The sequence below is a fragment of the Cucurbita pepo genome, chromosome 12 (assembly GCF_057944985.1).
Source record: "Cucurbita pepo subsp. pepo isolate OVF chromosome 12, ASM5794498v1, whole genome shotgun sequence".
In the NCBI taxonomy this organism is placed as follows: domain Eukaryota; kingdom Viridiplantae; phylum Streptophyta; class Magnoliopsida; order Cucurbitales; family Cucurbitaceae; genus Cucurbita; species Cucurbita pepo.
Genome location: NC_141809.1, coordinates 12,955,473 through 12,969,935, shown reverse-complemented (window position 1 = coordinate 12,969,935; position 14,463 = coordinate 12,955,473). Strand labels below are relative to the sequence as shown.

The 14,463-nt window shown below is 32.1% G+C and overlaps 2 protein-coding genes across 2 annotated transcripts; one reads left to right on the top strand and one right to left on the bottom strand.

Annotated features, from left to right (window-relative positions):
- The first annotated feature begins 5,486 nt into the window (after positions 1-5,486).
- Positions 5,487-6,370, top strand: LOC111806560 (ethylene-responsive transcription factor ERF003-like). Its single transcript, XM_023691928.2, has 2 exons — positions 5,487-5,686; positions 5,779-6,370. The coding sequence occupies exons 1-2, from the start codon at positions 5,604-5,606 to the stop codon at positions 6,245-6,247; spliced, it is 552 nt and encodes a 183-aa protein (XP_023547696.1). The 5' UTR covers positions 5,487-5,603; the 3' UTR covers positions 6,248-6,370.
- Positions 6,371-9,731: 3,361 nt separating this feature from the next.
- LOC111806559 (putative receptor-like protein kinase At1g80640) lies at positions 9,732-12,560 on the bottom strand. Its single transcript, XM_023691926.2, has 10 exons — positions 12,333-12,560; positions 11,683-11,853; positions 11,341-11,591; positions 11,117-11,249; positions 10,972-11,035; positions 10,785-10,881; positions 10,599-10,698; positions 10,343-10,461; positions 10,165-10,254; positions 9,732-10,083 (listed from the first exon to the last, which is right to left on the bottom strand). Exons 1-10 carry the CDS (start codon positions 12,511-12,513, stop codon positions 9,922-9,924), a joined length of 1,368 nt encoding a protein of 455 aa, XP_023547694.1. The 5' UTR covers positions 12,514-12,560; the 3' UTR covers positions 9,732-9,921.
- Positions 12,561-14,463: the final 1,903 nt, after the last annotated feature.

Below are 14,463 nucleotides of genomic sequence, written 5' to 3'. Positions count from 1 at the left end.
TTTGCATTATATTTTATTTTAGTCTCAATATTTAATTAGTTTATATTTTTTTTTATTTGTAGGTATTAGTTGGTAGCTTCTATTTTATTTAAACGTTGTGAATATGAATGAGAATACACATCTTTGATTTCAATTCTATTTCTATTTCTCATTCTTAACAAAACCTACGTTTATTTTCAATTTTACCCTTGCGGTTAGATTGTTGTGTATGGAACTTAGAAAAATAAAAAGAAAACAATTATCAAACTAGACCCACCTTTTTTTTCTTTCAAACTTCGACCAAAGTTTAATTTAATTTTAAAAAAATTACAAAACAGGGACAAATTTACAAATCAGCCTAAAATCCCACATGAGCCCATTAAGAACACAGGCATCGGCCCTATAATAGTTAAAATTCGACCACACACTGAAAAATAGCCCAAAAAAAAAAAAAAAAAAAAAAAAAACAGTTGGGTTTTCAGCTAAAATTATGATTATGAAATTACACGAATCCTCTCAATTTTACCCTCAAAATTTGATCCATGATGAACATGTCCGGAAACCGGAAACTAGTCAAATAAATAAAATATAAGTAGAATTATCGAGGATAAAATGTATTTGTTTATCATATGATATTGTTAGATGAACACTACTCTCCACAATGGTATGACATTGTCCTATAAACTCTCATGACTTTGCTTTGGGCTTCGCAAGGGTTCATGGAGAGAGTACTCTTTGATTATAAACTCAAATCATTTCTGGTCCTCCAACAGATATTTCTAATGGTAACTAGTTTGTCCTATAAACTCTCATGACTTTGCTTTGGGCTTCGCAAGGGTTCATGGAGCTCTCTTTGATTATAAACTCAAATCATTTCTGGTCCTCCAACAGATATTTCTAATGATAACTAGTTTGATAATTGGAAGTTTAACAATGCAATTTATTTTAAATTTAAATTTAAAGCTTAGATTTTATTTAAATAAAATAATTCAGCCAACATTTATGATTTTGGATGTTTAAGTTATTTAGTAAAGTTTATTATTATTAAAATAATTGAATTTTGCGATTTCAAGTCTTGGAAGGAAAAGTGAAGGGATTGGAACTTGGAAGTCAAAAAAAACTCACTAAGATCTATGAATGGGCCCACAAAATCTAGCATTTTATTATTTATTTAACGAACTCCCCAAATTTTAATAATAATAATAATAATAATTAACTTTGTTTGTTTGAGTATATGCAAAGAAAAGAACTTTATAATTTTGCAATTTATTTACATTTTAATATAAAAAAAGTGATTGCTTTCTTACATCTTTTGAAAAATTTAAATGCATGCCACTACCTCCAAATTGCCAATCAAATCATCCTAAATAATAATTTTCTAATTAGAAACCTAAAAAATAAAAAATAAAATAAATAAATTAGGGTTTAGGGTTTAGAGTTTTTTACCCTGTTAAATTTTTATAATAAATAAATTATTATAAATTGTAAGTTTAAGTTTTTTACTAGGTTAAATTTTGAAAAGTACCGTTTCACGTAAGTTCAAGTTTCTAAGTTTGGATTTGTGTGTTTAGTATGTCTTTAAGCTTTCAATTTTGGATATAACGAAGAACTATTAGAGAGTTATTGACACGAAATTGAAAATCTAAACATAAATATTAAGGATGTTCAAAGAACTTGATGACCCGAAAAATTCGATCAACTCAACCTAATACATACCATTTGGGTTCAAATGGATGAAAACTTTATGGATTGAGTTGGTTCACGAGTTCTCCTATAACTAGGTTGGCTACAACCTAGCCAAATAGGTTCAAGATTATTTATTTCTAACCATTTTTAATTATTTGGAAGGTAATTTTAATTAAATATTTGAAAATAAGTACAAAAACAAAAATTTGACTAAAGGACCCGAATAACCAAAACCAACTTAGCCAAAAAAAAAAAAAAAAAAAAAAGGTTGTCATTTAATAAGAGCGGTCTTGGTTGAAAATTTTTGAACCTGAACATTAGGTTTGGTTCAAAAAATGTCTCAACTCGACCCGACTCAATCCAACCTAACTGACGAACACTCCTAACAAATACAATAGTTCACGACTAAACTAGTAATTTAACATTACATTTATGATAGTCTATTAATTCGAGTAATTTAACCATGTGAAAAATATTTTCATATTAAATTAGTCACATTTACAAATATAGAGATGGAGTAGCAAATTTAAGATCATATTATATAAAATTAAAGATACAAAATGATGTTGGTTGATTCTATAATTAATTATTTATATTATAACCATACCAAACCCTTTAACTAATTTTTTTTTTATTTTTATAAATATTATATAACCAAAAAATAACATATGTTTTTTTTCTTTTATTCCTGGTTTAGTCAAAGTCAAACAAACCACTTGTAATTAATTAAAAATTAAAAATTAGGTGTAGTTTCAAATTTGACCATATTTAAACGCATTTTAATTATAGCAATTCTACGTTGGGTGACCTCTTAGAAATTTTCATGTCCTAGAAAGACTCGTATTGACCTGTGGGGATAATATTTACTCTTAATAAGCGGGAAGTAGGTAACATAACTACATTGTAAGGGATGCAAGAAAATGTCGGAGTTGTTAGGTGCCAAATTTGGATTCCAAATCCTGAACATGAGACGCTACAATTTATAACACGAAAAAGCTTAAATTATAAGACTGAAATTCAACACGGAAAACATACGAGAGCACGAAAAAAGAGATTTAAGTGAACATCTTAGATAGCTCAAGAAAATTTCTAGCGTTAGATTAATATATAATTTTTTTTACTCTTTTTCTTTTCATATTTACGATAAACGAACGTATAAAAATGATGTAGAACATATGAAATGAAATCTTATATAATCTAATAACGTGTCGTAATACTAAGATTTTTCCCGACACCTTCCGACGTGGAGTTACATGTGATGTGAGGTCGTCTCGTGGTCGTGGTGGGTCTAGTTGCTTCTGCTGCTATACATTAAATGCTTATCACTGAATTGCATGTGCCTTTGTCCATAAAAAACACCCTACATTTCACATTCCTTTCTAATTTTATTTTTGTCTTTAAAAATTTAATCTCTCTTTTTATTTTTTTTAATATTTTATTTATTTATTTATTTATTTAAAAATATATTTTAATTCTTAACTACATATAAAGAACAAAAATAAATTTTAATAAACTGTTTTTCTTTTTTAAATTTGATTATAATTATAATTCAAATGTTTCCTTAAAAATTATGAAAATTATATTACTTATTGTAATTAAAATTAAATTTGAAGGACTAAATTGAAAATTTTTAAAATTATAAAGATAGAATTAAAATTTGGACCAATAAAACATTCGAAAATAAGATTATAAATATGATAAAATTTAATCATGAAAAGGGCTTCACCAATCACTTGGTCACAATGAAACAACCTAAATTGGTCCCGTTCTAAGAGAAATCTTATCCTTTTGTTTTGTCCGATTCTTCAAAGAGGTAGAATTAATTAGAGACCAATTTAAGAATAGTTCAACTGATTAAAACATATAAATCTTTGATAAAAAGATCAGATATTTGAATATCTCAGATATATATGTTGACATTGAACTAAAAAAACAAAGAAAAATGGGATGTGGGTTGACCGAGTGATATGTCATATGGAGAGGTTTCCTATGTTGAGAATCGAACGACGTTGCTTTATGTCTTGAACTACTTTCGAAACATAAGATTGTTCTTACCGACTTAAAAGGGGTCATTTTAGTACGTTTTGTCGTCATTCACGTGATTTCTTGAAAAAATTTCAAAATGGTCACTCAGCATGAATTTCTCTAAACCAAACTATTGGAGTTCTTACGATATAGCCACCGAAAAGAAATGTTCAATTCTTTGAACATGGTCTCAGTTAACTGTCTTATACACGAGCGTTACAAGAAGTCTTTACAATTCTCATTCTTTATTCTTTAAGTTCATCAAATACGAACATGAAAATCGAACTATCGACCATTAGAATGAATTCACGTTAGAATTGACCTTTCGAACGTTAGAACATGACATGTTTACGACTAGTGTGGGGGAGGCAATTATAGTTATATAGTTAGAGGGAGTTTATGGTCGGGTTATGGAGAGTTGATGTCGGCGTTGGTGTAGTGATTAGGGTAAGATTTTATTAGTGGGTCTGTGTGTTCAACCATGGAGGGCCCGACGTCGTTTTTTCCGAAAATGATGTTTCAAACATCTTGCATGGTCGGCCTCTTTGGCCATATTCCGACCAACCAACACTCTTAACCTTTCCTTATTGCAATGTTTCAGGCAATAACAAACAAAAAACACCTTATTTTCATAGATTCTTCCTATTTTTCTTCTCAAAATTCTAACTTTTATCGCAACATAGCTACCGTCTTTGACTCGATCTTATTCATTATTTCAAAATGCATATATTTTGAGAGAATTTATAACATCTCAAGTTCACCGCCAGACCCTATGAAGCTTCATTGTTCCTTGGGATTGGCTTGGGGCCTTTCCTGCACAGCTTAGTTGGAGAGCGAAGAAGGCCCCCTTCCGAGAGGCCCGAGCCATTAGTGAGATACCACTCTGGAAGAGCTAGAATTCTAACCTTGTGTCAGGACCTACGGGCCAAGGGACAGTCTCAGGTAGACAGTTTCTATGGGGCGTAGATATTGTCCTCTTTAGTATGTCCTTGAAAAACACGTCTATCAGGGAGAGATTTACACACCCTTTATGCATAACTACTTAACAGGTGGATTCACTGCAAATACTAACTTAGCTCATTATTGCTGAGATAATGGTCTACTTCTTCACATTCACTTTGCAATGCATGCCATTATTGATAGACAGAAGAATCCTGGTATGCACTTCCGTGTACTAGCTAAAGCCTTACGTCTGTTTGGTGGAGGTCATATTCACGCTGGTACCATAGCAAGTAAACTTGAAGGGGAATGAGACATCACTTTGAGTTTTGTTGATTTACTACGTGATGATTTTGTTGTAAAAGATCAAAGCCACGGTATTTATTTCACTCAAGATTGGGTTTCTTTACTAGGTGTTCTGTCGGTGGCTTCTAATGGTATTCACGTTTGGCATATACCTGCTCTAACCGAGATTTTTGGAGATGATTCTGTACTATAATTCGTAGATTACACATCCTTATAAAGAATGTTTCATTCTTCTCCTCAACTGATGTGGGATCTTACAGAATTTGTGACATGTGAGTAGAGAAAGAATACATGAATGAACTGAGATCACAATGAACGAGACGGGTTCTGAGAATAAAATGGTTAAAAAACTCTAAGATTAAGCGTATTTTACTTGAACCAATCTTATATCGAGTCGGGATTACGAAAAGATTAAAAGGGTTGAAAATTAAAAAAGGAAAGAAGGAAGAGGCCAAATATGAGGGACCCATTTTTAATGAAATTGAGAGACAAAAGGTTCCAAATAGAAATAAAAAAGGTGTCTATATATACTTCTCCTCTCTCCCTCCTATTACCCTATCACTCACTTTCTCTATTCCCATCACCAACCAAGCTCATACCTCTTCCGCCATTGGAGCACCTCTTCAAGCTTCTTCTTCTTCTTCTTCTTCTTCTCCGACGACCGATCCATGGCCCGACCTCAACAGCGCTATCGTGGTGTCCGACAACGACATTGGGGCTCTTGGGTCTCCGAAATTCGCCACCCTCTATTGTAATTCTCCTTCTTCTTCAATTTTCATAGAGAAAGCATTGAAATTTTTATATATTTTCAACTTGTTATGTTAAAAATCAAAACTTTTTCAGGAAGACAAGAATATGGTTGGGGACGTTCGAGACAGCCGAGGACGCAGCCCGAGCTTACGACGAGGCAGCACGGCTGATGTGCGGTCCAAAGGCACGAACCAACTTCCAATTCAATCCAAACGATCAACAATCGTCATCGTCATCGTCGTCTTCCTCCAAGCTTCTCTCCGCCGCGCTAATGGCGAAATTACACAAATGTCATTTAGCCTCACTACAAATCGCCAAAAAACACGCCGCCCATAAACAACACCCCGGATTCGAGCCCAACTACACCGTATACGGTGTCCCTCCCCCGAGCATTTCCCAAACCACCACCGACCGGTGGCGACAGGAAGAAACCCAAATAGAGACCAACAACGACAACAACAACATTCATCATCAACAATGCCTTCAACCACTTGAGGATGATGACATTGAACAAATGATACAAGAGCTATTAGACCTCGGATCATTCGAAATTATTACATGATTTTTACATTAATTTTCTCTAGATTTTATTAATATATTAATGTATATGATTAGATATATTATAGATTATATTTTGTCACGTTGTAGTAATATATGATTATGGATCATATGAAATATAATTTTCAAAGGGTTATTTGAAAGTTTGATAATTTAGAAATTAAAAAATTCATTAAAGAAGAGAAAAAGACAAAAAGTGGCAATCAAAGTCGAGAGATCCTCAGACCACAAATATTGGTTCAAGTTTTTTTTCTTCTTGTTTGTCTTCATGTCTTGTCTCTCTGTCTGTCTTTCCTTACTGCTTTTGAATCATGAAGTGATCACATTAATGGAGGAATCCAAGAAATATGAACACATGAACCCTAATTTTCCACTTCTTATGATCAACTTTACAGCTTTGCTTTGTTCTTTTTTTTTTTTTTTTTTGACTCAAGCTCCTCCTCCATCAAAGAACCAAAAAAAAAAAAAAAGTCTATATTATGATGTTAAACGATGTTATTCTTGGCTTAGTTTGAAAAAAACGGACGTTATGATGTTCGGGATGCAAATATAGTTTCGACCTAGTTAATATAAAAGGTCGAGAATGAGATTATTTTTTTTTTTATGCAATCCGAAACAAAATGTTGAAGAAGATCGTGTAATGATTGATGAAAAGTGATCGTGGAAAAGGAAATTGATGGGTCGGGCAAGCAAAGCATATAATAAAGTGAAATTGTTTAAATTATAAATTTGGTCGAGAAATTTAAAATTTTGATCACAAAGTAAAAGACTATAATTTGATAAAATCTCATAAATAGTCTCAATTATTATGTCGTAATCTTTTATATTTAGTTGTATAGGTTAATTAATAGACGGGACAAAAATCGCTTGGCTATAAAATAGATTCAATTTGATCTTGGGTCAATGTGATCTTGGGTCAATGTGTTTAGATACTAATTCTTCTTCATGTGGGCCTCGAACGTTTTGACTTTTCTTCATCTTCATCTTTAATTTTAAGTCGTAGACTGTCTCGTTTTTTCATCACCTGATGATCTGTTTAACACCCTAGATCCAAATCGCCATTTAAACCCAGACCCATAAAATTTATTCAACTCGTCTTTTCTATCGAATAAGCTAAACACAAAAAGACTATTTCATTGACACATAAACCGTTAACTACTAAAATACTCAATTCGTGAGTGGTTTCAGTGTGAGATTCAACATCTCAATTAGAAAGAAGAACGAAACATTTCTTATACGAGTGTATTAGTCTAGAAGGACAACCTCAAAGAGAACAATATCCAACCAGCGGTGAACTTGATCTGTTACACATACCCGACCAAAACGTTTTGATTTGAAAAACTAATAAAAAAAAAAAAAAAAAGATCATATTGAATGGAAATGCACTTTATGGATTACTTTTGAAAGGGTAGGAATGTATGAATTGAGTGAGAAATGATGATGCTTGAGAAACAAGTTCCAACAACTTAGGACCCACATGTTTGTCTTTTTTAACCTTTGAAAAAACAAACAAACAAAAAAACATGTGATCTTGTCTTCTATTTGCATTTGGGTTCATGACTATGTTTGGATTATGTTATGTCATTTCCTTTAATTAATTAATAATTTCATCAAAATTTCCCTATAACATAATCATTACTATAGATTTATTCCCCAATTAATTCAATTATTTTCCCAATTTTGCATGCATGCCCATGTTACCTAATATGCTCTTCACTTCAATCATGGAGCTTTAGACACATACATGTCTCATTAGTTGGAGTAATCATGATTTATTATCATAATCTAATTTTAGCCGCCTTACAAAATTGTGTTTTAATATAATAATCAAAATTTCATGTTTTTTTTAATATATTTTTTTAAAAAGGTAAATTCATCCATTGTTATCCAATAATAGGGTCCACATGTTTTTCAAATATGCATGAATCTGAACTCAACTGGCTTTTTCATTGGGAAAAAGGAGCCATTTTGAAAATATCTTGTCTTTATCTGTTCTGTAGAGATGTTCAAATAATTCGAGAATCTGACCAATCTAGATTATCCGATCTAAATCATAAAAATTGGGTTGAATTAAATTTTTTTCCGTTTATATTTGAGTTTCTGAAAAAAAAAAAAAAATTGAAAATTTGGGTCGATTTGGAGTTAGACATTTTTTGGTTAGGTCAATTGGACGGGTCGTAATGCGATAGAAGGGTTAGCCATACCTTCACATGGGCACCCATGATATCCAAATACATAGCCACCACAACCACATGCCTTCTACCCCTTCTTCCCCTTTGGATCCACATGTTCTCTATAAACACAATCCAAATCAATCTCTCTCTCATCCAATCCCATAAAAATTAACTAAATATAATTTTTTTTTAAATAATAACGATAAACTTCTAGAATGTTTAATCGATCTTTAAACTTAATTTTACGGGATCGTTTAAATTTTCAATTTTGTAATAAATTCTTGAAAATTTTTAAATTCTTAAAAATTAATTGATTTATTATATAATTTTGAATTATACGCGTAATAAAATCTTAAACTCGGTAGCAAAAGATTTTGGTTATTGATATCAAATAAGAGAATATACGAAAGATATGTATATCAATGATACCATCAATAATAGACGTATCAAATACGACAATATCTATAATTATATTCTTTATATTAAAAGTTGAATAAATATATAATTTTAAAAGTTTAAAAACTAAATAGAAAATTTGTAATTTAATTTTTTTTTTTTTTTACTAAAAGTGTTGGGCCGTAGCAAGTAGCAAAAGGCCCATTAACTTCAGCCAAGTTGAGACACAACTTTGAAAATCATTTGTTTATTTATTTATTTTTTTTCCCAAATAGTTGGATAAAAATACGCGTGTACACGGGTTGGGGTTGGATTAGTTGAGTAAATCCGTTAAAAAAATTTAAAATTTTAGATTGGTTGGATTGTTAACTCGAGCAACTCGAATAGAGCTTGTAACCCAACTTAACCTTAGTTATCGAGTCGTTACATTAATAATTTAAAATTTCATAAAACTCAAATATTAGACATTCACAAGTCACAACGCATCACTAACATCTATTACAAACATTAAATATTCTTAATCTTCGTCTTAACAATAAGATAGGATTGAGTTGAGTTAAGGTTTAAGATAAGATTAAGTTGAGTTGTAACTCTATTTTCAAGTTGGTTGGATTGACTCAATCAATAAAATGTCAACCCCAGATTGACTCAATCAATAAAATGTCAACCCCAGATGTCAACCCGACCTGACTTTTTATCTTTAAAAAATTCAACTAAAATAAATTTACCTTCCTATATATAATTTACCTTCATAAATATATTATTTACAAATATAAAAATTTTCATTTTTACTAAACTTTCAATTCAACTAAATCTAATTTTAATTATATTAATTAACAATTTAAACTTTATTATATATATATATATATATATATATATATTTGAATTTATAGGTGGTAAGAATGCAAGAGAGCTGCGTCCTCCCAAAATAAATATTTTCATTTGTAAATATTACAAAGACAACATCTGATCAACATAAATCAGAGTTACATAAATGACAAACAAGAAACTGTCTTGTAACGACGACACGAAATCGAATCTTCCCTTTTCGACCCGTGTACTATGTCACTGAACTAAGCGATGAATTCATTCAGTTTCCTCCAATCATTTACCGGGTCGATGAATGCATTTTTGGATGCAGAGGTTCTGTAATTCTTAGAGATCCTCCAAGCTCTACCGGTACGAGAGGGATGAGGGAATGTAGAACGTCGGTTACTAACGGTCGATAGCTCGGTTCTGATTGTACACATAACACTGCTACAGCAGCAACCTGTTTCAATTTACAGAGCGACTAAGAATGGCTTGAAAAAAACATTAACTGATTGACATAAGAATAAAGCAATTGACAAACTTGGTATAAGTGCTTCAAATCCATCGTGTCCTTTATCACGGGATCGACAATTTTCGGTAGCTTAGATCTGTCGCTGAGCTGCGGGATCGCCTACATTTCGTTCGATGAGATAGTTCAAGAAGCTGATTGCAATTGATATAAGAGAAAAACTGGTGGGGGAAAGAAAAATGTGAGCTACCCATGAAACTAGAGATTGGGAATGAGTCGGTCCCGTCTTCTCGACAGGCTTTTTCCCTGTTAGAAGCTCGAGAAGAACAACGCCAAAAGCATACACATCGCTCTTATCGGTTAGTTTACCTGGACATAGTTTTCGTATCAGAAAGTTCGTACTCAAAACGAATAACAAACTCGAGTTGCTATGGTACCAACATCGAAATGTGTCAATCTTAGTGTCTAAAAACGTCGATAATGAGCGACATCATAATCTTGCATACCGTCTAAAAGGTATTCCGGGGCGACATAACCCAACGTTCCCGAGAGCTTTATGTTTTTGTTTTGAGCTCCCAAGTTGACAACAAGGCCAAAGTCAGAGAGCTGAATCAAGAACACTGATTGAATGAGAAACCTCATGGAAGTTTTAACTAAACTGGGAAATTCACTGGTGGTGTGGAAGATCATACCTTGGCGTTAAAGTCCGAATCGAGAAGGATATTCGACGATTTCAAATCCCGATGAACGACAGGAGGATTTCGATGCTCGTGAAGATATTCCAATCCTCTAATAATTTAAGAAACAATGATTCTACGATGAATGTCGATACCGAGAAACGAAAGAGCAAGAGCAATGTATTTGAACGAATGGAATTACCTTGCAACATCGACAGCAATCTTCATCCGGAGATGCCAAGTTAAAGCCGATCCACGAGAAGGTCCTAAGAGATCGAAACAATAAAAAGTGTGAGCTCGAAAATTCTCCGTTTACACCAACAAAAAAGAAAGAACGAAACTCATACCGTGTAACTGAGACTCCAAAGATCCATTATGCATCATCTCGTAAACGAGAAACCGTGTTTCGCCATGAATGCAATGTCCCAAGAGTTTGATTACATTTTGATGTCGAATTTTACACAACCAGCTCAACTCATTCTACCAAATTATAAACGAAACACTTCAAGAAGGAATTCACAGACAAGAACACGTAAAGCTACGAAATAATTAGAGCATTCGATCGATTAACCTCGAATTCTCTTTCAGCATCCGCTCCTCCATTATCGATTCTCTTCACAGCTGCCAGCAATTTATCATTGAAGCAAGCTTTGTAAACATGTCCTGAACCACCATGGCCCAAGACATTGTTTTTGCTGAAGCTATCAGTAGCAGCTTCCAACAGTTTATAGTCGAACGTCGAAACCGAACCTTTAAAGTTAGCTAACCTCAGTGAGTTAAACCTGGATATGATCGGATTTAACGTCACCCCTTTCGAACCCTCTTCGAATCGACAAAGAGAAACAGAGATCATAAGATAATGTACATTCATACTAATTAGAAAGCAACAAAAAGAGTTCAAATGGGAAAATACCCGAATTCTTTCGACATTTTTCATCATCAAGATTCGACGTTTTTCGACGATATATCCAAAAACACAAAAGGAACAGCAGTATAGCTCCAAGAAGTGTGGAAGAAACAACCAAAGCTACAAGAATTCTCTTGTTCAAATCTTGGTGATGAACTACTCTAACATCTGCAGCTCCTGTGTGTTAACAAAATGAGTTGGAACAGCACATATATAGCTACAATGAAGAGAGAAAGAAAGCGAAAAAAAAAGAAAAAAAACATAAAACACTGAAATGGGACAAACAATTGGGTTTTAAAGACATTAGGGACCAGCAAGAACACAAGGAGTTAAAACCTCTTCACTTTATAGCAGCATCTATGTTTCTTGTCCTAGAATTTTTTGACCTTTTCTTCTTGTTACTGTCTTGAAATTGAAAACCCACAAACATCTCATCCCATACCCCATGAATAACCCCATGAATAACCCCATGAAAACTCACGAACGTTTCGAATTTCAGACAGAACACAGAGCAAAACTTAAGCCACCAAAAACCCAGCTGAGCAGAACAGAGCAGAACAGAACAGAACAGAACATGGAACAGAGAAACAGAGAAACAGAGAAACAGAACATGTAATAAAGAGAAACAAAGGCAAGAACAGAAGAGAAGCAGAAACCTGGGGATTGAGCTTCCATTTTGGCCACAATGAGAGGAATGGATTGGGGTCTGGTCCTAGAAATTGAAAACCCAGGGAGGTGTGTAGTGGCATCAATTATTGGGAACAAGGAAGAGGAAACCCACATGGGTAGTAAAATAGTGAGAAGATTCATAGCCCAACCTCCTAATCTCTCTCCCATTTGAACCCTCTTGTGTTCTTCACTCTCTCCACACAACAGACAAAGGACTGCTTCAGCTACACCAACAAACCACTTTTTCTTTATATTTTTTCCTTTAAAACTTCAAAAAAAGGGTAAATTTAGAAATAAAGAAAGAAATTTAGAAAGAAATTTGTGACAATTTCCGTCTAATACTCTCTTGTAAAATCCCACGTCAGTTGAAAAATAGTCCTTCCTTATAAAAATGTGAAAGAGGGTAGACTGTGAGATGCTACGTAGAAGAGAGGAACGACACATTCGATGAATTGTGAGATCTCTGGTGACGTAACATTCTTTATAAAAGTGTGGAAACCTCTCCATAACAGACAGAGGAACAAATCATTTATTTTATAAGAGTGTGGAAGCATCTGCAAAAATAAAAACAAATAAATGGAAAGTTCTAATTCGTTTTTAATCAACTTTATTATTATTATTATTTTTTTATTATTATTATTATTACAACTTTTTATAAGATTTACTGTTATTTTATATTCCAAAAATAAAAACAAATAAATGTATTTTTGCATCATATTAAAATAATTACAAAAACATACTCTTACTTTTGCAAAAAAGGACTTCTTTTTTACTTAAATTATCATTTTTGCCCAGTATGGCTACAAATTAAGAAAAATGATACATAAATAATACTCTAATAATTTTTTAGAATTTTTTAAATTCTTTTTTCCCCCCAAGAAATTTACTAATTATAACTTAGCTTTTTTGGAGGGGTAAATAGTAATTAAGTGGAACCTAAATAATTAGCTTTTCAAATCCTCGTGTAATTATTGTCTACTAAAACCACAATCCATGCTCCAAAATAATACCCTAAAAAGCCAATTTTGTAGGTTAAAAAAGAAATTAAAAATATGTTGAACGTCTCGTAAAACTTTAATGGTAACTAATCGAATGAATTATTCTAAACTTTCATTCTAGGAAAAAGGATAGTTTTCCGCCCGAGACGCGTTCATTGACACTATCGTCTGGTGGTTTATGAATAAGATTAATTTAATTTATGAAATTAAAAAATATTTATTAATTTTTTTTAAATAATTATTTTAGTGTTATTTTTTAAAATTATTCAGCTTATGAAAAATATGGCCTCAATTATATATTAAAATATTATGGCATAAGTAATGTACAAATTAAATTAGATATAGTTTAAGTTAAAATAATTTTTTAAAAGATAACAAATTAAAATAAAGAATTCCAAGGGTTTAAAGATGAATTAATTATTTCCAAAAAAAATTATCTTTTTTATTATTATTTCTTTGTCGAGTATGGGTATTGAAAAAACAAAAAATAAAATAAATAAAAATAAACGATAATTATAATAATAATAATAATAAAAGGAAGAAAAAAAAAAAAAAAAAAAAAAAACAACAAGAATCTCAAACTTCCTTCACTGACAGATACGCAGTGGGCTACCTGCTCCCACACAACCTTTTTTGTCTGGTTTTTATTTATTTATTTATTTATTTTTAATTTTCATTTATTTATTATATTATATTTTTTAAAGTTTCAATTTTTTTAATAATTTGAAATGAAATAATAATAATATTTATTAAAAAAAAAACACACATTTTTTTGGTCATTATTGAAAGAAAACATCCATGTGCTTACCTAAACAAACATTTCCAACTTTTCTTTTTATCCTTTTTGCTTCTGTCTTCGACCCTTGTTTTATGGATGTTTTTTTGTTCGGTCAAACATTTCAAACAATTTTGTTCGTTTGTGCAATCGTTCATAGTTTGATCCTGTAAGAGAACAGCTAGGTTGTTCTTGATCTTGGCTTTCTGGTTCGAGAGAATTGGTAGACCTCTCAGGCTAGATTCATTTTGTGGAGACAGAAGTTGATGAAGAGGTTCGATTGGCTTGTCTCCCTTGTCGTTCTAAGAGTTTTCCTATTGCCATTGTCTTAGTCTAGACTCCGAT

Excerpts from the sequence above, each read along its gene's own strand:
- LOC111806559 (XM_023691926.2), bottom strand. The coding sequence starts at position 12,513 with ATGGGAGAGAGATTAGGAGGTTGGGCTATGAATCTTCTCACTATTTTA. Across the intron at positions 10,882-10,971 it reads ATTGCTGTCGATGTTGCAAG|AGGATTGGAATATCTTCACG; the intron begins GTAATTCCATTC and ends TTAAATTATTAG. Across the intron at positions 10,255-10,342 it reads CCCAATCTCTAGTTTCATGG|GCGATCCCGCAGCTCAGCGA; the intron begins GTAGCTCACATT and ends AACGAAATGTAG.
- LOC111806560 (XM_023691928.2), top strand. The coding sequence starts at position 5,604 with ATGGCCCGACCTCAACAGCGCTATCGTGGTGTCCGACAACGACATTGG. Across the intron at positions 5,687-5,778 it reads GAAATTCGCCACCCTCTATT|GAAGACAAGAATATGGTTGG; the intron begins GTAATTCTCCTT and ends AAACTTTTTCAG.